This window comes from Eretmochelys imbricata, chromosome 23, assembly GCF_965152235.1.
Source record: "Eretmochelys imbricata isolate rEreImb1 chromosome 23, rEreImb1.hap1, whole genome shotgun sequence".
Taxonomy (NCBI): domain Eukaryota; kingdom Metazoa; phylum Chordata; order Testudines; family Cheloniidae; genus Eretmochelys; species Eretmochelys imbricata.
The window spans coordinates 2,003,927-2,023,428 of NC_135594.1; the positions used below are offsets into that span (position 1 = coordinate 2,003,927).

The 19,502-nt window shown below is 54.4% G+C and overlaps 1 protein-coding gene across 1 annotated transcript; it reads right to left on the minus strand.

Annotated features, from left to right (window-relative positions):
• Nucleotides 1-119: 119 nt before the first annotated feature.
• DMAC2 (distal membrane arm assembly component 2) lies at nt 120-18,533 on the minus strand. The gene is made up of 6 exons (XM_077840403.1): nt 18,485-18,533; nt 13,625-13,806; nt 12,037-12,117; nt 11,746-11,885; nt 2,365-2,527; nt 120-553 (listed from the first exon to the last, which is right to left on the minus strand). Exons 1-6 carry the CDS (start codon nt 18,500-18,502, stop codon nt 355-357), a joined length of 783 nt encoding a protein of 260 aa, XP_077696529.1. The 5' UTR covers nt 18,503-18,533; the 3' UTR covers nt 120-354.
• Between the last annotated feature and the right edge of the window lie 969 nt (nt 18,534-19,502).

Consider the following 19,502-nt stretch of genomic DNA (forward strand, 5'->3'; position numbering starts at 1 on the left):
CAAACCAGCCCGCTGCGCTGGAAAGGCCCCTTGCCTCCCGGCCGCTTGCATCTCCGTCTCTTGGGAATCCCCAAGTTCTCCCTTCGCTCGGGCCTCTCCTGCAAACAAGGATGCGAGAGTGGCACAGGGAGAGGCCTTTAATGCTCACAGCACGGTTCAGCCGGTTGCAAGCCCTGTCCTCCATGAGACCAAAGCTGGGGGGCACGGATAGCCCAGGATGGCCCAGGCACACCCGCAAAGGTACCGTGACGCTGGGGTCCTTCGCTGTCCGTGATCGGAGGGTGCTGAAGGGAGCGCGGCTTCCCACCCTCTTCCATCAGTGTCAGGAAAAGCTGGGGGCAGAGCAGCCAGGTGTCAGGCAGGGATTTCACCAGCTCTCCTGGCTCCGCTGGGGACGCCGGGCTCCTCCCTTCCGTCCCTGCTCGTCTGGGCGCCAGAATCCGGGGCAAGCCCCACCACCTCGCACTGCGGCAGCATCTCCTCCACCAAGATCTGGATCAGCCCCGGGGTCGGCACCGAGGGCAGGTGCGAGAGGTCGAGGCGTCGCAGGTGCCTGGGGAGGTGACGGGGAAAAGGGATAACGAAACACAGAGCAATTAGCTGCCTTGTGGCTAGGATAACGCTGCCACGGACCGACGGCCCCCGGACCACTGGAAAGTGACTCATATAGAAAGGTTCCCCCCCGGAGCTGGGACCAGAGGCAGATCCTTCCCCCACCCAGCCCCTGACACCCCCTATCCCTTCAGCAAGTCCCGCTGGCCCTCTTCCAACCGGCCCATAAACCCACAGCCTCCCCTCAAAGGACGCTCAGCACAATAGAAGAGAGAGAGTCCAGGGCTGGATTTTTAAAGTCTTTCGGCTCCTCGCTCCCACTGGAAATGCAACAGGAATCCCCTCCCCTGGGAGACAGGCACCAGCGCACCTTTAAAAGCTTGGCCCTGGTCCTTTGGCCGCAGGGAAAGGAGGTGGGTCTAGTGGTTAGAGCAGGGAGAAATGTGGCCCGGACACTTGGGTTCTACTCCCAGGTAGCACAGACTCAAGCAACTTGCTACCCCCTGCCCGTGCCTCAATTTCTCCGCTGTGGGGACGGGGAGACCGACGGGGGTTTGGAAAGTGCTTTGATCTCTTGGGGCGAAGGTCGGTGTCCACACAAGCACCGCTCCCAGCAGGAGAGGCACTGTGGAAGTGAACCCCGTGCACAGGGTGTCTTGGGTGGGCACCGGTACAATCCGCGGGGAGCCGGGGCACGCGGCGTTTTTACACCCATTGGTGAAGACCGAGCAGGTTTCCCCGAGCCCCATTAACGCGGCCTGGCCCTCGCTGGAACAGCACCTCGCGTTAGCGCCCACATGGGCAGAACACACCGTTCTCCCCAGCCAGGGGCACCCGGGGAGCGGGCACCCGGGGAGCAGCCACCCACCTTCGCAGCACCCGCCCGAGAGGAGGCCCCTGCCGCCCTGCCAAGGAGGAAGGAAAGGATCTGCCCGCACCATGCCCTGCGGTGACTCATCCGCCCCAGCGGAGGCCGCGTCTCTCCCGCATGGGCCTGCGTGGCAGCGTTCCTGGTGACGCTCGTGGCCGAGAGCCGCCGGGGGCTTTTCCGGGAGTGCGACTCAGGGCGGATCCCCTGGCTGGCGCAGCAGCGCTGCCTGAGGGGTGGAGCAGGATGAACCCTCACGCTCCTGGGCTCTTCCCGAGCACGCTCACCCGAGCGGCTCAAAGCCCTGTATGGCTGATTAGCCAGGCCGCACAGCTGCCCCCGGAGGCAGATGTTAACACGCCCTCACTCACAGAGGGAGAAACTGAGGCACAGAGAGATAGTGAAAGTGAGGGATAGCGCCCAGGAGTTCTGACTCTCCCCTGCTCTAACCATTAGACCTGGAGCCCAGAACAGAACCCAGGAGTCCTGGCTCCTCTAACCACTAGATCCTACTCCCTTCCTAGAGCTGAGGGAGACCGAGCCCCTCCCCCCCCGCTCTAACCAGTAGCCTCCACTCCCTTTCCAGAGTTGGGGAGAGAACCCAGGAGTCCTGACTCCCAGCCACCCTACCCTCCCTCCCCGCGCTTTAATCACTAGGCCCCACTTCCCTTCCAAAGCTGGGGAGAGAACCCAGGTGTCCTGAGTCTCAGCCTGCTGCACTAACCGCTAGACCCCACTCCCCTCCTAGAGGTCAGAAAATAATCTAACCACTAGGCATCACTCTCCTTCAGGAGACGGAAATAGACCCCACCCGATTCCTAATTCCCTCTGCTCTAAACCCTAAACCTCCACTCCGTCCTAAAGCCAGCTTCCGAACCCAGGTGTCCCGATTCCCCACCCCGCGCTCTGACCACTGCGCCGCGCTTCCCAGTGTTTCCACTCACTCGAGTTGGTGGAGGCAAGCCAGCCCCCGCTCCGTGACCTGGGGGCACCCAGCCAGCGAGAGCTCCTCCAGGCTGTCCTTGAAGACATGCAGCCGGCTTAGGGTCCAGTCATCAACATGGGGGCAGCGGCTCAGGTCCAGGGACCTCAGTGCTGTCAGCTTCACTGCAGGTGCGGAAAGGGAAAGGAGGGTGGAGCTGTGGGCCCCAAACCTGGTGGCAGCCAGCCAGCCCTCCCCGCTCCGTTGGCCCCAATCTCGTTACCTGCCCAGAGGGAGAGCTTCCGAGGTGACCCCCTGGAACTTGAATTTTGCCTCCTCCCATAGGAGGTGGCACTTACCAAGCTACCTCTTGCCCGGCACCCATCTTCAGGAGGGTGCCAGGCTGTTTCCACACCCACGACATCTCCGGCAACGGCAGGTGCTCAGCCCCTCTGGAAACCCGGCCCTTTTATCTGTCACCTGAACGTGTGCTCTGGTGCCTAGCTGCAAATATCTCCGTCGGCCAGAGACGGGGCACTAGACAGGGAGGGCTCTGAGCTACTACAGGGAATTCTTCCCCAGGTGTCTGGCTGGTGGGTCTCACCCACATGCTCCAGGTCTAACTGATCACCAGATTTGGGGTCAGGAAGGAATCACCACCACCACCAGGCTGGCTTCGCAGAGACCCTGGCAGGTTTCCCTTCCTCAGCCAGAGATTACAGGTCTGTTGCAGGAGTGGGTGAAGGTCTGTGGCCTGCAATGTGCAGAAGGTTGGACTGGATGCTCCCTTCTGGCCTTGGTATCTATGCGCCTACTACGCACCCAGGCGAAGAAACGCTGGCCAAGGGTGGCAGAGGAGGTGGGGAATCGTAACTTGACGTGACACACGCGAGCAACACAGGCTCAAAGATCCGTCTGCCTGCTACTGGCAACCTGAAAAATAACCTCTGCCAGCTACAACGCGGCCAGAGATTCAACATCCACGAGGAGAGCCCCGACTCGTTCTCTCTCCTCCCCCAGCTCCGGTCAGAGGCAGGGTCTCCTCACCTGGCGGATGAAATACAAGCTCCAGGGCAATAAATACCAAACCCTCGTTTTTAGGGGTGGCACAGAGAGGTGTGAGCCGGGGGACCGGGTTCTATCTAGTGTTGGAGGAAATCGGATTTGATTAGTACATGGCGGTGAATGCTGATTTCCAGCAATGGTGATCAACACGTAGAGCTAGACTAAGTACGAAAAATGCTGCTCGAGCGTTTGATTTAAGGCTAGTTACTTCGTCTGTTTTGACACGTGATGCTGCCAATTTGTGATTTCATGGTTATAAAGCTTTAACTTGAATCTCAGCATCTCCTGCCATTCAGTAACCATCGTCTGACCCCCCCAGAGTTTCCCACAACAGTGAATATTTACATCCATTTAAAAAAATTAAAAATGCTTAAAAATAACGATCAACCTTCTCCATCAAAATGACAAAATAAAACACAAGTTCCGCAGAGTCTAGTCACGTGAGACGCGTGGAAGCGCGCAGCAACGGTGATGCAAAGACTATGAGACGAGCCAACGGCTGCAAGGACTGGCCTATTCCTGCGCTCAGCTGAGGGACGCTCAGAGACGGTGCCAGTGATGTGCCTAGTTCCCCATCACCTGCCATCAGGACAAAGCGGGGTGAAACGCCGCCCCTCTGCGCCATTCTGCTGCGACTACACATGGTGCAGGGCGACTGGGAATCAGGCCGGGCGGCCGCGTGCGAGAATGAGAAGCGAGCCAAGGGGCGGAGAAAATCCAACCCCAGAAAAGACCCAAACCTCCCGCAACCAGAGACCACCCAAACCTGGCTCTGATAATCAAAGACTCGCAGCCAGGTCAGGAACCGACCCCCAGAAATTAGGGGCTGCGTCGGCCTAAGGAGAAGGGTCACTCTCCTCATCCTGCCTCCCCTTTGCCTAACGGTGGAGAAAACGAGGAAAATAACTGCAGACAAAGGGTCACACTGCTCCCCGGTTCAAGCCTTGGCAAGTCACCGCAGGGCTGACTTCGGCCCAGCATGCTGTGCTTTCCGTTACAAGGGGAACCAGCTCGTCTAACTCCAGACGGGGAAACAAAGAGCCACTGACCTTTACTCTACACGACAAACTGCTGGTTACCAGGCAGCTTAGCACCATTGCAACCAGGAGAGGCCCTAGTTATGGCCCGCAGCCATGCTGCCCTGCGTCCAGAACAGCCACTCGCCCTGCCTCTGGATGCTTTTAACACCAAGTAACCCCGGCCAATGCTGGCCAAAACCACATTGGGTTTTGTCCCAATACCGGGTGGGCAAGGGGGCAAACCTCTCAAAAAGAGGGCAGTCTGGCTTAATACCCGACATGTTGCCGGGAGCCCAGATCTACGGCATGTTTTCCAGGTTTGCTGTACTGTTTTTAGCCCCACAGCGAGAGCCCGAGTCAGTCGGCCCAGGCTCTGAGATTCAGCACCACGGGTTCTCCTTTGCAGTGTGGACATACCCTGAGGGGCTCATGTAATCACAGGACTCCAGGCGCTGGGGCTTTAAGGACAACACCAAATCTGGCCAGACTCGCACTAAAATCCTGAGCTGGCAATAATGAGTCCTCAACAAGATCAGACCCAAAGTGACAGCTAAACACTGGACAACAGATCTCTGTGTAACCCGAGATCTGGTCTCAACAGATGGCAGCTGTGGGTCTTTGGACACATCTGATTATTTCAGACTGAGGCAGACATATGGATTAGGTTCATCAAATCATTGCCTGAGATAGCAGCTGCTTCCGACGGCCAGGAAATGGACACGCCATCCCTCCAGCCGTGCATTAGAAGCAGCCAGGATGGCATTACGAAGGATCTCACAGCAAGGTACACAACCCTCCAGCAGAGCCACCGGGAACTGCCCGTGAGGCCAAAGCACCTGCAATCTATACTAAAGCTAGCCCAAGCATGGGGCAATGGGCCACCCAGCAGCTTGCCAAGGCTCCAGCCCTGCGTTTGGATCCACCAAGGCAGACGCCGGGACCAACGCGCACCCAGCCACGGGCTCAGGGCACCAGCAACTCACGGAAAAGACTGGTACGAGGCAAACACCAGGGGACCCAGATTATGAGACAAATAAGTCAGGACAGGGATTGCTGGCCCACAAAACGGGTCTTTGGGGAGCTATTACAATGAACAGCACACAAGCTGTAATATTGGATCATATTAAAGAAGTTCTGTATTAAAATCACAAATGAGTTTGATTCCCCATAGTTTAAAGTCCAGGGTATTACTAATTAAGAGGTCTCTTGGTTTTTGGTACTGTTTCTCTCCCTCTAGGTGTGAAACTTGCAAGCTGCTAATTGCGTTAGTACATTCTAAGACAGAGTCTGTTCTCAAAGCAATTCACAGAGAGAGAGACTCAAAGCAATACTCTGTAACAACAGAAACAGCACCCAGAAACTCCCCGCCCTTTTGTTGTATTCATTTTGTTGTATTAACAATTGTGATTAAAATAGAGATAGAGGATGTATGTGGATGGATGCTTAGTGTGGATAATAACTGAATGATCAGGGAGGTGCCAGCCTAAGAATCCAGTGTCCATCGGCTGAAGAAGGCGTCAAGTGGAAATAACCAGAGGACTCCCGGAGGGCAGACTGGAATCCACCCAACAGCCTCAAGAATGGGAGAACCAAAGAACAAGATAACATCTGGCAGCACGGAGCCGTCAGGAATGTGCTATCTGCTGATTGATTCAGCAACAGCATGATGAAGCAAAAAGAGTACTATGCATCCGATGAAGTGAGCTGTAGCTCACGAAAGCTTATGCTCAAATAAATTGGTTAATCTCTAAGGTGCCACAAGTACTCCTTTTCTTTTTGCGAATACAGACTAACACGGCTGTTACTCTGAAACCTGTCAGCATGATGAAGCAATTCCCATAGACTGACATAGGAAGAAATTCCTATAAAAATGGACTCTAGAAAGTGAGATCTTTGGGGTCTGATTCTGCAACCAACTTCCAGGAGCATCAGATGAGCATCTGACAAGGCCCTGCTCCCTCCTCATGTCCAGGCCACCTGACCAGTGGCTTGGCATGAGCAACTCTAAGGCTGGTAACTATGATAACAACCTTGCAGAACCTGTGTGTGTGTTTGTATGAATGAATGTGTGAATAAATATGAGATTGAATGGAATGTTATAGCTATAACTAACTGCTTACTAGGATTCTTTCTGTATTCACAATAAATGTGGTATTTTGCCTTTTCCTCTTTAATAAGATCCTGCTGGTTTTTATTTTATTGGTATAACATTTTGGTGGAGAATTGCGAAAGGGGGAATATTGGTAAAAAACCTCAGTTATTGTAAATATTGGTGTGCACACCGCCAGCTCTATTGAGCTAGGCATGTCTATTAAGTTAACCAGACCTGCTGGCCTCCGGGAAGGTAGCCGGGGACCTGCTGGCCTCCAGGAAGGTAGCCGGGGAAAAACGCATAGATTAAACTATGATTTCAGAATCTAGGCTGTGTCACTTGCTAAGTAATACCAGCAGTGACAAAGAGATTGAAATATCCATGTTAAGATGTTTAAAAGAAAACAGGGTAAGCCAGTACCAGAGGGAGGAATGGAGTCAGAAGGAACTCCAATCTTACCTTTTGTCAAAGAAATTACACCTTTTAAACAAATCCTTCAAAAATTTGGGCACAGTCCTTGGACTAAACAAGCCCTAGCTGATGTCTGCACTATTTCAGACCTAGAGGATAGATTGGCTCCGTGTATCCTCATATACAAACCTTCTCTTGCTGTCAACAGAGATGCAGCAGCAATTTGGCTGTTGTGGGAGGCCTGTAAGGATTCTTCCCTCCGCTTGTCCTCATGTAAAGAGGAAAAGGCACAAACGGAAAAGGGAGCAGACAATTGGAAGGTGCTGGCTACAAATACTCAAAGCCAGCAGAAAATAGTGAAAGAGGCACTCCAGGAATGCAAAAAAAGAGTGAAAAAGTTCACTCTGCAGAGGCTGGAGGGAATTAAGCAGCTAAACTTTGTGAAAATGTTAAAAAGGAAAAGTGTTAGAGAAAGAGCATTCTTGTTTTCTTTGCAGCCATTCTGAAGGGAAAATGGGCCCTTTTCCAAAGGAATGTATGTAAATTAGCCAGGCAAAAATAAACTATCTGATTAAAATCATTTCACTGGACAATTTAGTCAAATTTGCTAAAAGAACATAAGGGGGTTCTATTGGAACTTAACTGCCTCAAATGTATAAAGGGAATGTAAGATGTAAAAAAAAAAAAAAAAAAAAAAAGAGCAGTGTGGAAGGGATGTTAAGGAAAAGAAAATGTGTACATATCTATCTGTGTGTGTGTAAATATGTAAAGTTCTAAGGACCAATTGGTTTTGTTTTTGTTTTAAATAATGCCACTAAAAATTCATTTGACTCTTAAATTCAAAGTTGCAAAACTGACAGACCTTTTTGCTAGACACAGGTAATTAGTGTTGTTTGGCTTTGGGATTTGGCATTTAACCCTTAAAAGGTAACTCACTGCTTTACAAAATTTAAAATGTTATTAAGTTGTGGCTGCAGCAGGGCAGTCAAAATCAGAAAAAAAAAATTCTGTTTTCTTTTTGTTTGGTTGGTTGGTTGGTTTTCATTTGGTTTTGTACCAAAATAGCAGATGAGAGCTGTAGTAAATAAATAAATAATAAGAAATAAAAAAAAGACAGTGCCCCTCTGAAGCAACAGCAGGGGTAAGGTGCACAAAACAAAAAGAAGCAATGTTAGAAACACTGAGCCTTAAAATGGCTCTGAGTAATCAGACTGTCACTTTGATAAAGGTACATGAAAACTCTGTAAGCAAAAAAAAAGAAAAAGAAATAGTGACACCTTATGTAAAAATGGATCTGGATCATGTTCTAGAAGTTAAACTACAGAAGGAATGTGCATTTGCCCCAGAACATGCGCAGGGAATATTGTAGAAGGGGCAAAAGAAATGCAAACATACCACAGTACTTAATTAAAATGCTATTAGGGCTCCAAAGGGAGCCACCATAGGTTGGGATTTCTTTTTCAGATTGCTGTGTGTTTTGGAAGGAGAAGTTAAAAGGGATCAAAACTCTGGTGAAAGTTGATTGTGTCCCTTTTAAGATCCAGTCTCTGAGATCACTCTGAAATCTGGTCACTTTGGATGGGCTATTACCAGCAGGAGAGTGAGTTTGGGGGGGGGGGGGGGGCACGGAGGGTGAGAAAACCTGGATTTGTGCTGGAAATGGCCCAACTTGATGATCACTTTAGATAAGCTATTACCAGCAGGACAGTGGGGTGGGAGGGGGTATTGTTTCATGGTCTCTGTGTCTGTATATAATGTCTTCTGCAGTTTCCACGGTATGCATCTGATGAAGTGAGCTGTAGCTCACGAAAGCTCATGCTCAAATAAATTGGTTAGTCTCTAATGTGCCACAAGTTCTCCTTTTCTTTTTGCAAAGACAGACTAACACGGCTGTTACTCTGAAACCAGTCTCTGAGCTGCTGAGGGCTTTAAATCCAAAAGCAGGAAGCGGCTGTGAAAATGCAAATGACCTAAATGATAAAGGAAGGAAAGAAGGAGCAGCACAAAGGAGCTGCAGATAAAGGACCTGGTCAGCAAATTGTCTAAATAAAAAGAAAAGGAGGACTTGTGGCACCTTAGAGACTAACCAATTTATTTGAGCATGAGCTTTCGTGAGCTACAGCTCACTTCATCGGATGAACTCAAATTGCCTCACAGTACATTCTCTTGAATAGGCTACATAGAAAGTGACACTGACGATTATAAATCTTAGTGTCAAAAGGGGGATTACGTTGGATCATATTAAAGAAGTTCTGTATTAAAATCACAAATGAGTTTGATTCCCCATAGTTTAAAGTCCAGGGTATTACTAATTAAGAGGTCTCTTGGTTTTTGGTACTGTTTCTCTCCCTCTAGGTGTGAAACTTGCAAGCTGCTAATTGCGTTAGTACATTCTAAGACAGAGTCTGTTCTCAAAGCAATTCACAGAGAGAGAGACTCAAAGCAATACTCTGTAACAACAGAAACAGCACCCAGAGACTCCCTGCCCTTTTGTTGTATTCATTTTGTTGTATTAATAATTGTGATTAAAATAGAGATAGAGGATGTATATGGATGGATTCTTGGTGTGGATAATAACTGAATGATCAGCGAGGTGCCAGCCTAAGAATCCAGTGTCCATCGGCTGAAGAAGGCGTCAAGTGGAAATAACCAGAGGACCCCCGGACGGCAGACTGGAATCCACCCAACAGCCTCAAGAATGGAAGAACCAAAGAACAAGATAACATCTGGCAGCACGGAGCCGTCAGGAATGTGCCATCTGCTGATTGATTCAGCAACAGCATGATGAAGCAATTCCCACAGACTGGCATAGGAAGAAATTCCTATAAAAATGGACTCTAGAAAGTGAGAACTTTGGGGTCTGATTCTGCAAACCAACTTCCAGGAGCATCAGATGAGCATCTGACAAGGCCCTGCTCCCTCCTCATGTCCAGGCCACCTGGCCAACGGCTTGGCATGAACAACTCTAAGGCTGGTAAGTATGATAACAACCTTGCAGAACCTGTGTGTGTGTTTGTATGAATGAATGTGTGAATAAATATGAGATTGAATGGAATGTTATAGCTATAACTAACTGCTTACTAGGATTCTTTCTGTATTCACAATAAATGTGGTATTTTGCTTTTCCCTCTTTAATAAGATCCTGCTGGTTTTTATTTTATTGGTATAACAGTAAGAGCAGGAGATTTCCAAGCCAGACGCAGGAGTGGCCCCACAGAAATTAGAGACAAGAAAAGGGTTTTTCTCCCCATCTCCCCCATCTTTGCTCTCCAGGATTTTGGCCAGCGACTCCGGCTGGAAGGTCACAGCCACTTCCCGTGGGAAACGATTTCTCAGCCTAATAAACCCTCAGCAGGAGATTTTACCCAGATCCTCGGCCTCCACCTTCCTTGGCTTCATCTTGTTCATTAAGAACACGATCTCTCCATTGTGAGCCTGGAGAGGAGCCTGCTACATTACTGCCTCTGACTGGCTCCCAGCCAGGGCAGGATATCACATATTAAAAGGCACAGGAAGCAGGAAGGTAAAGGCCAAAGTGTATTTCAACAGCTCAAAAATTGCCGTGCTGAAATGGACGAATAGATTGTAGGAGAGCGTGTGATCAGCTGGTCTGACTGTCTGTGTGCCATAAGCCAGAGAATGGCAGAGCTGTTAGACAAACACACCCCCTTGATTTCACAATGACCAGGGCTACAGAATCCACCCCCCCCATTGGGAAACTGCTTTAGTAAATTACCCTCCCTGTGAAAAATCCATCCCTGGCCTCTTCGCTGACCCCTCTCCCATCGATCCACCTCCTTCCTGACTGGTGGGCACCAGAACTGGACGCCAGGTCCCAGCCGCGGTCGCACCAGGGCCAGACACAGAGGGGAAATACCCTCTCTGCTCCGACGGGAGATTCCCCAGTTTATGCAGCCCAGGATTGCGTTAGCCCTTGTGGCCTTGGCGTCACGCTGGGCATCACGTCAGTAGATAAGTAGATTGGTACATCCCCGAATCACCCAGCGTCAGCACAGCCCCCTGGGATTAGTTAGTATGAAACGGGCCTGTCTTGCTTTGTATTTGTACCATCGCTTCCCTGACACACGGCAGCCGTCTGAGCAGCGCTGGGTGCCCCTTACAGCACCAGCCATAAAGACAAGAAGGGACAATCTCTGCCTCCACCTATCAATTCACGTCTCCCGAAGCACTCTACAAATTAGACCGTATGCTCTATGGGGCAGAGACCATCTTTTTATTTGTACAGCGCCTAGCACCATGGGGCCCTGGGCCACGGCAGGGGTGCCCAGGCACTACTGTCAAATTAATAATGATAGCGCCCTGGGTTTCTCGTAGGAGAAAAGCATGGCCACTGCTGTTACAGTAAATGTCTTATCTTTTCTCAAATGTACTAATCTAGTTCTTCCAATGATATCCTGCAGCAGTGAGTTCCACAGGTTAAGCGTATGAGGCCTGAGAAGCGTTCACTCCTTGGAGGACTCCTGGGGATGTTCAAGAGCCCAGGGATGAGGGAAATCAGCAAAATTTATCACCCCTAGCTTCATCCTTCGATCTCAAAGCTCCTGACAGAGGAGGTTGGGATCACGATTCCCATTTTACAGGTGGGGAAATGGAGGCACAGAGGTGGGGCCTGCACAGCAGCAGAGCTGGGAACTCTCCTGAGTCCCAGTCTGGGGCTCTATCCACTAGGCTGCACTGCCTCCTCCATAAGAAAAGCCACTCGTGAGCCCAAGTGTTTCTGTGCTTCATAGTGCCCCCAGCTGCGCCAAAGATCCCGCAGACAAATGTCCTCCGCAGAAATCCATCCATTTCTCACCTAGGTTATCCAGCCCGTTGTAGTTCAACACGGAGCCAGAGAGGTCGATGGCCACCACAGGCACGTCTCGGAGCTGTAGGAAATCGGAGCTGTACTTCCCTCGCCAGTCCACACAGAACCAGGTCTCCTGGCCTTGAAACCTGGAAGGAGAAACGTTAGCGTTAGGAGAACTGAGCCAGGGGTGAGTCAGGGCGAGTCACCACGGAGACCCCACACGGGGAACTGGGACGTTGCCGAGGGGATTCCCCGGCCAGACCCACGTCCCCAGGGCTTGGCCAAGAGCGTCAATACCTCACTCTTCCCCTGTTGGACAGGACAAAGTAGGCTGCCGCGACATTGTCTCCGTAGATCTCCTTGGTGTAACCGCAGTACCTGGCAAAAGGAGGGGGGAGGGGGAGGATCATAACATTTTTCAACATGAAAACTGTGCATGTCAAGGACTATTAATTATTATTATTTAACCTCGGACCTGGAGCAGGCCCCTGGTGTGCTCGGAGCTGTACACACGCAGACCCTGCTCCAAAGAGGTTACGATCTACTAGAAATTTTGCCCGTAATATACACCCGGAGCATGTTTGTTTCCATCCGTGCGGGGCTAGAGCATGTAAATTGGATAAGAGGAGCATGGACACTTTTTTTGCTCTGTTTTTGTGCAGCGCCTGGCACAGTGGGGCCCTGATCCGCGACTGGGCTCCCAGTGTTACCGTAACAACAAACAATACAGTTTGGACTCAAATAACCATCCTGAAATTAAAAACCACTGGAGAACAAAGTCCCAACACCCAGGGCAGCTTCTCTCCCGCACGCTATGCCAGGACCAGAGCAACCTTGAGACTTAATGACTCTTGTGAGCTGCTAGGAACCGGATGGAGACCCAGAAAACCCACTGACCACGCCATCAGCTGGTAACAGCTTCTAGTCCTTGGGCGCAGGCGAAGCCAGATTTTAAAGGCTCTGCAGCTCCGATGCAAGTCCCCTGCGTCATGGGTCTTGAACCCGGGCCCACAAGGTTCACGGAAGCAGCCACACTCCAACCCTCCCCCTGCCTGGCGTCCCGACCCAGCTCAGCGCCTGGCTTGTAGTTCCCAACCTCCAGTTTGTCTCCTGCCTCTGACCCTGGTTCCTGACTCGTGACTGCAGATGCTGGCTCCGACTACTAGGTCTGACTGCCCACAACCCGGTCGTGACAGCTGCGCCTTGAGGTTGGAGCTCTCCTGAGGAGAAGTGCCACAGAAGGGCTAAGTGCTCTTCTTTACAGTAGAGCCAGGCAGGAACGGTTTTCAGGTCCGGTGAGAAGTTCAAGATCTGGAAAAATTTTCTCATACAGAATCGTGACAAAAGGGCAAAATCGTCTGTACTTCTGCGAGCAGGCAAACTGAACAGGAAAATGCACTTTGACTCGGTGGAAACGTTCTCTTATTTCAGAGACATTTGCTTCAATTTTGACCCTTTTAACTTTTCTTTTAGTAGCAATTAAATTACATTTCTAGACCAAAACGTTGCTTACAAAAGGAAAAAAAACGAAACTTGCCATTTCAAAGGGTTTTCCAGCATTTTTGTCCTGCTGGGAAATTCATCAAAACTGATCCTTTCCCATCCACAGCTTCGGTTTTGAAAAATCAGCATTTTTCACCCCCCAAAAAATTTAAAAATTCCCGCCTAGCTCCGCTTTAGATTTCCCACGAGCGGTTGGTTGTGCAGGTTTCCCTGCAGGTACCCGGCAGTTCCGTAACCGCCACATTTACAGTCATCAGCTGCTCAGAAGGGGAAGTCTCAGAGGTTTCTCTTTTCCAGGAAGTCAAGTTCCAGCCATCCCTCTCCAGCCCCCCCGCCCCCCCTTTCTCAGCTGGGGAACACCAGAGACGCGGGCTGTACGTACGCGTTCTTCCTCCGCAGGTTTCTGTAGCGAAGCTTCACGCTCCAGCTGACGAGGTATTCGATGTCATAGAACCGGTTACAGAGGTACTGAAGGATGCCACCCTTTAGAGGGTCTGGGCAGGTGACACTGCTGTACGGACGACGGGCGCCCAGAAGGCGGGGGAAAGCCCTGCATTCCTGGAGCTGCAAGACACAGGGTTAACCAGGTGAACTCCCAGAGAGTCCATCAGATTTCTAAGGCCAGGGGGTTGGGGGCTGTCAATGCAAACGCCGTAAGACAGAGAGAACCCTCTGCTAACGGAAGCAACCCAATTCCTCCCCAACCCCCGCCTCTGCTGGTTAGAGGTTAAACGTAGCCTCTCTGCTCCCAAGGGGTCAGAGCCTCACGCGCGCTGACAGGTGGAGGCCACACAGGAGCCTCTCCCCGGGTGATTTCGCTCTAGCCACACAAGAGACTCCGTCTGCTGGCTACATCCGGGATGATCACTGGCAGGACGCTGGATTTCACACCTCGGATTGCTGCTCACAGTATCACATCGGCAGAAACAGCTGGATTCCCCAGTCCAGGGGAGCCGCTTTATACCTGCTTCTCATTTACAATGCTTTTTACCTGGGGAGTGGGAGCCAGGACTCCTGGGTTCTAGCCCCTGCTCTGGGAGAGGAGTTTGTCTAGCGGTTAGAGCCAGGGGGGACTAGGATTGAGGACTCCTGGGTTGCTTTCCCAGTTCTCCCACTTTGCCCTCTCTGTGCCTCAGTTTTCCTTGTGTATAAAGAGGATAATCATGAGTCTGGGGGTCAAGAAAGCTCAGTCCTATCCCCAGGCGGATTGCCAACTGCTGCCAAATCTGGAGCAAATCCCTTCCCCAGGCTGTGTCTACAAGGAGACTTATCCACCTCAAAGCTTCACTCATTAGCTGCAGAACCAGAAGCTACATTTACAGGTTTTCTTAAGCTTGAAGCATCTGTCTACAGGAGAGAAGCAATTACAGCAGTGCTAGCTACAGCAAAAGCACCTTAAACTCTCCCGCTGGAGATGCTTCGGGCGGCCACAGATCTGAGCAGCTGGCCTGAGTTGAGGAAGCAAGTGACCACGAAGAGATCTTTGTTCCGGCCCTTGCCGAGAAACACCTAACCACACCCCAGCAGAGCGACTCTCCTGTGCTGGAACCACAAATGGAAGGTCTCATGGGGTTGGTTTTGCAATGTGATTAGCAAGAAGGGGAGGATGGGAAAAAAGGAAAGCCAAGAGCTTAAATACACCCAGGCAGCTGGGAAATTGGGTCTGACGGGCGGGGTGACCATATTTCCCTGTGCTGAACATGGGACACCTGGTAAAATCACTCGTATTCAAGCGAGGTCAGTGGCAACCAGAACTACGCAGGACAAACGTTCAAACTACCACCAAGTTGACTGAACCCCTGTTAAAAAGAAATACTGCGTAGCTGGAGTCTTCATTTACCTTAAGGCTTTAGGGTTCACATGGGGAGGGGTGTCACACACACATCACCTGGCCCCTGTCTTTGCAGAACCCATCTCTTCTCCCCCTCCCCCCACTGGAAGCAGCTTGTCCCTTCCTGCCCGCAGTGTCAGAAAGGCAGCTAACACCTCCAGACAACTGCTGGCCACTGACATAACCCAGCCACCTCCTGCCCCCTGGCGACAGCGTGGGCAGGAAGGGGTTAAGCCCTAAGGCTGCATTGTGCACCTGGGGCCAGGGAACCTGACTGCAGGGGGGCCAGAGAGGTGGCTCAGCAGGGGAGGGGGCCGAGGGAACACAGCAGCCCTGCGCTCCCTGGGACAGGGCCCACAGTGGGAGGAGGCGGGTGAAGAAGGGGCTAAGCCCCTGCCTTGGGAGAAGCTGTGGAGCCTGCATGGGGGGGCATGAACAGGCTGGAAATCGCTTCCCCCCTCCAACTCCAGAGCTCAGCTGAGGGGCAGGGAGGCTTCCCTGTGCCAGCACTGTGCAGGGCTCTGGCACATGCCGGGCTCGGCTCCTCCTGGCCAGCACCCCAGGCCGGAGGGTCTTGGCTTTCCCGGGGCACCGGCCCAGCCAGAGGCGTGGGGGAAGGAAGGAGCCTGACAGCCAGGCTGTTGGTGAGCTGAGCGCTCGGACCAGGGGCTGGTTCTCCCCACAGCGCTGGGTGAGGGAGATGGACGAGCAGCGGGGCTGGGGCGGGGGGCGAAGGAGGGAGAGGACAGCAAGAGGGGGAGGGTCGATGGGTGGGCAGCAGAGATGACACACCAGCCACTGCAGTTCATAGCGCGTAGCGTGCCGGCCGGAAACGGGCCGGGGGCCCTGCAGGCCAAGAGCCGGCACGCAGCGGGGGCTGCGGTGACAGACCAGCAGCGGGAGCGGCTGGCCCCACGCGCTCCATCTTTGCCCCGCCACCAGCCTTGCGCACCCACCCCCCCACCCACCAGCATGGCCAACTCTCATGGTTTTATGACGATTTGCGATATGTGCTGTTTGTCTTAATGTCCCAACTCCTAAAGTCAAGAAAATCTCGGCTTTCATTTTCAAAAGAAACCCCTCTGGCCTGAGCATACCCTAGAGACTCAAAAAAACCCAGCAGGCTAATCAGAGGAACTCCAAACTCATGATTTGAAATGCCATGTTTCTTAAGCCAATCTCCCAACCTTTGGGGGGCTTGCCTTGTGATTTTTTTTAAATGCTTGAGGTTAACACTGCTGAGAATGCCACGTGGTTCTCAAATACAGAACTCCTTTCCTTTATTCTTTGCCTTTTTCACCTGGCAGGTTAAGGTTTTATAAGTAACTGCAAAAATTAACCAGGCTGCAAAGACTTTGGCCAAGAATCCACTTCTTCACCTGAGGAAGTTAATGTCACAAGAACAGGGGCTTGGTCCTGAAGTCATGAGGAGGTTTGTCAAGGCTGACGCGTCCTTCACAGCACAATCAAGGCTTGTTTGCTACCATCAGTGCAAGGAGACACAGCTCACCCATGCATTAAGTCTTCACATACAACTAATTTAACACCGAGACCATCAAATCGGTGCTTTAGGTCACTACCGACCAGGGCTGAATTCAACTCTTTGACCCAGCGATGAAAAACACCAGGTCCCGATCCGGGACACTCCTGAGCTTGTCCCAAAGAGATCTAGTGACATCTACTGGCTGGCGCTCTCAGCTCCCTCTTCCCCCGGAGGGATTTCACATTTCAAATCCAATTCGTTAAAACCCTTCTCCCTGAGCCTACCCTTCCCAGCAAAGGACGCCAGAACGTTTCTCAGCCTCCATGGACACACGTCACTCACCAACAAAATGCAGCCCCCTCTGGACTGGAAAACAGCCGCTGTTTCAAAGGGAAACTGTCATGGTGATACTTGGCCCCAAAAATATTTGGGAGGGGGTGGGAAGAGCTCCTGAAAAGCCATTTTTATAAGTGATTCCAAAGGAGGCAATTTTAAACAAAGGTTGGGTTTGCCGGGGGCCCTCCAGGTACAGTCCACACAACAGGGCAACATGACCAGCCAACAACAATGGCTCTTGCAGGGACACGGACTAGAAACCGACATGACACTGATGCCAGGCGGGCGTGGAGAAGGTCGCTGGCTGCCAACGCTGGGATCTGCTTCCCGAGGCCCGGCTCTGACAGTGAGGCCTGTGGACCCGGAAGCTGCCACCTGGACATCGGGTCTGGTATTTGAGATCGCAGGGACCACGGGCCCGTCCCAGATCCAGCATCTGGGGCCTTCTCTACGCTATGCTACCATGGGTCCTTTTCACGACCTTGTGCTGCTCACCGGACCCCAACACTGGGGTCACCCTCTGGCTCTGGTTTTGAGCAGCCTCGCGCCCGAGCGGCCCCCTACCACAGCCAGTCGCCCACCGATGAGCGAGGCAGGGTTGGGCCCCCTGCAGCACGCGCCCCCGGGCAACGCGGAAACAGCCCCAGGACATTTCCAGGGCCCAGCAGAGCCAGAGGGTCCCGGACGACGAGCCGGCCTGGCTGGCACAGGGTTTGCGGCGCGCTCAGACCGGGGACTCGCTCAGACGGAGCGGTTCGCTCCGAGGAGCCGGCCCAAGGGCTGGGGATCCCGGGGGAGTCCACCATGGGGGGAGGCCGGGACCCGGGCGCTGGGGACCCCGGCGGGGGGGTTACGGGGGCGGGGGAGGCCGGGACCAGGGCGCTAGGGACCCCGGCGGCAGGGGGGTTATGGGGGCGGGAGGGGCCGAGACCAGGGCGCTGGGGACCTCGGCGGGGGGGTTATGGGGGCGGGGGGGTCCGGGACCAGGGCGCTGGGGGCCCCGGCGGGGGGGGGGGGTTACGGGGGCGGGGGAGGCCGGGACCAGGGCGCTAGGGACCCCGGCGGCGGGGAGGGGGGGGGTTATGGGGGCGGGAGGGGCCGAGACCAGGGCGCTGGGGACCTCGGCGGGGGGGTTATGGGGGCGGGGGGGGGCCGAGACCCGGGCGCTGGGGGCCCCGACGGTGGGGGGGGTTATGGGGGCGGGGGGGTCCGGGACCAGGGCGCTGGGGACCCCGGCGGGGGGGTTATGGGGGCGGGGGGGGCCAGGACCCGGGCGCTGGGGGCCCCGACTGTGGGGGGGGTTATGGGGGCGGGGGAGGCCGGGACTCGGGCGCTGGGGACCCCGGCGGCGGGGGGGGGTTATGGGGCGGGGGGGCCAGGACCCGGCCGCTGGGGACCCCGGCGGCGGGGGGGGGGTTATGGGGGCGGGGGGGGCGGGACCCGGGCGCTGGGGGGGGGCGTTACAGGGGCTCCAGGGGGGCAGAGGACGGGGGGGGGCGTTAGGGGAGCGGTCGGGAACCTGCCCCCCCCCGGGGACGCTCTGGCGCGGGCGGGGCCGGGGCGCGCGGACATGTACCCCCCCCGCCACCTACCGCCCTGGGCGCCGCCATCTTGGATCGGCCACGTGACTCCCGGCCCCGCCCGCGGAGCGCCCAGACCCGCCCCGCCCCGCCCCGCCGGAACAGCCCCGCCCTCCCGTTTAGCCCCGCCCCCTCAGTGACCTGGGGGTCCGGGGGCTGAGGGCCAGGACTCCTGGGTTCCAGCCCTGGCCGGGGGGAGGGGGGGATCCTGAGCGCTATTTGCAGCGCTTACTCCTTGTGCGCCCCTGAGCCCCTCGCTTCCCCACTCCGTGCCTCAGTTTCCCCCCACCCCTGCCTGGGGGACGCGCTCCGGGCTCTTGCCCCGCAGCCCAGCGGCACCCAGCCGAGTCACGGGCCGGCCGGTGGGGAACAGACCCGCTGCCCTGCTCTCAAACAGGGAGAGCCCCCCCGCACCGACCCGCAGCTGAGCCCTCCCCCTCACGGGGGGGGAGGGTGCGTAGGGGGCCGTGGGCGACACTCAGCACCGCACCGGGCAACCCTGCCTCTGTTTCCCCTCCGGGGCCCAGCATGGGCCCCCGCGGCCGGACTCCAGCTCCCCAGCCGGTGCCGTTCGCGGGCAGGGGCCTGTGTCGCACTCCTCTGAGCCGGGGGGGTGGCCCAGCCGTCCCCTGCCTGAACCCCAGCAAAGCCGGGCTCAGCAGCCCCCCCTGCGCTCTCTGAGACACGCACGGTGCAGGTTGAGTGCCCCCTTCGTACAGGTCGGGGGTCCCAGGAGCGGGCAATGGGGTTTCCTGCCCAGGGCGTGCGGCCTTTCCCCTGGGAATTTCCGCTCGGGTGATTGAGGGAGTCGCTGGAAGGGGCAAGCCGGGCGGCCGCGTGCCAAAGGGCGTGGGGACGGGCTGCTTCGGCTGCGAACTTTGAGCCCCCCATCTCCGCTGCCCGCTTGGGAGCCTGGCGCGTTTATGACCCGTTGCCAGTCAGCGCCCAGAGCCGCTCCCTGCCATGCAGGCCCCAGGCTGGGCTCAGCAGCTCCGTGGGACAGGAGGGGAACGGAATAGGCGCTTCAGCT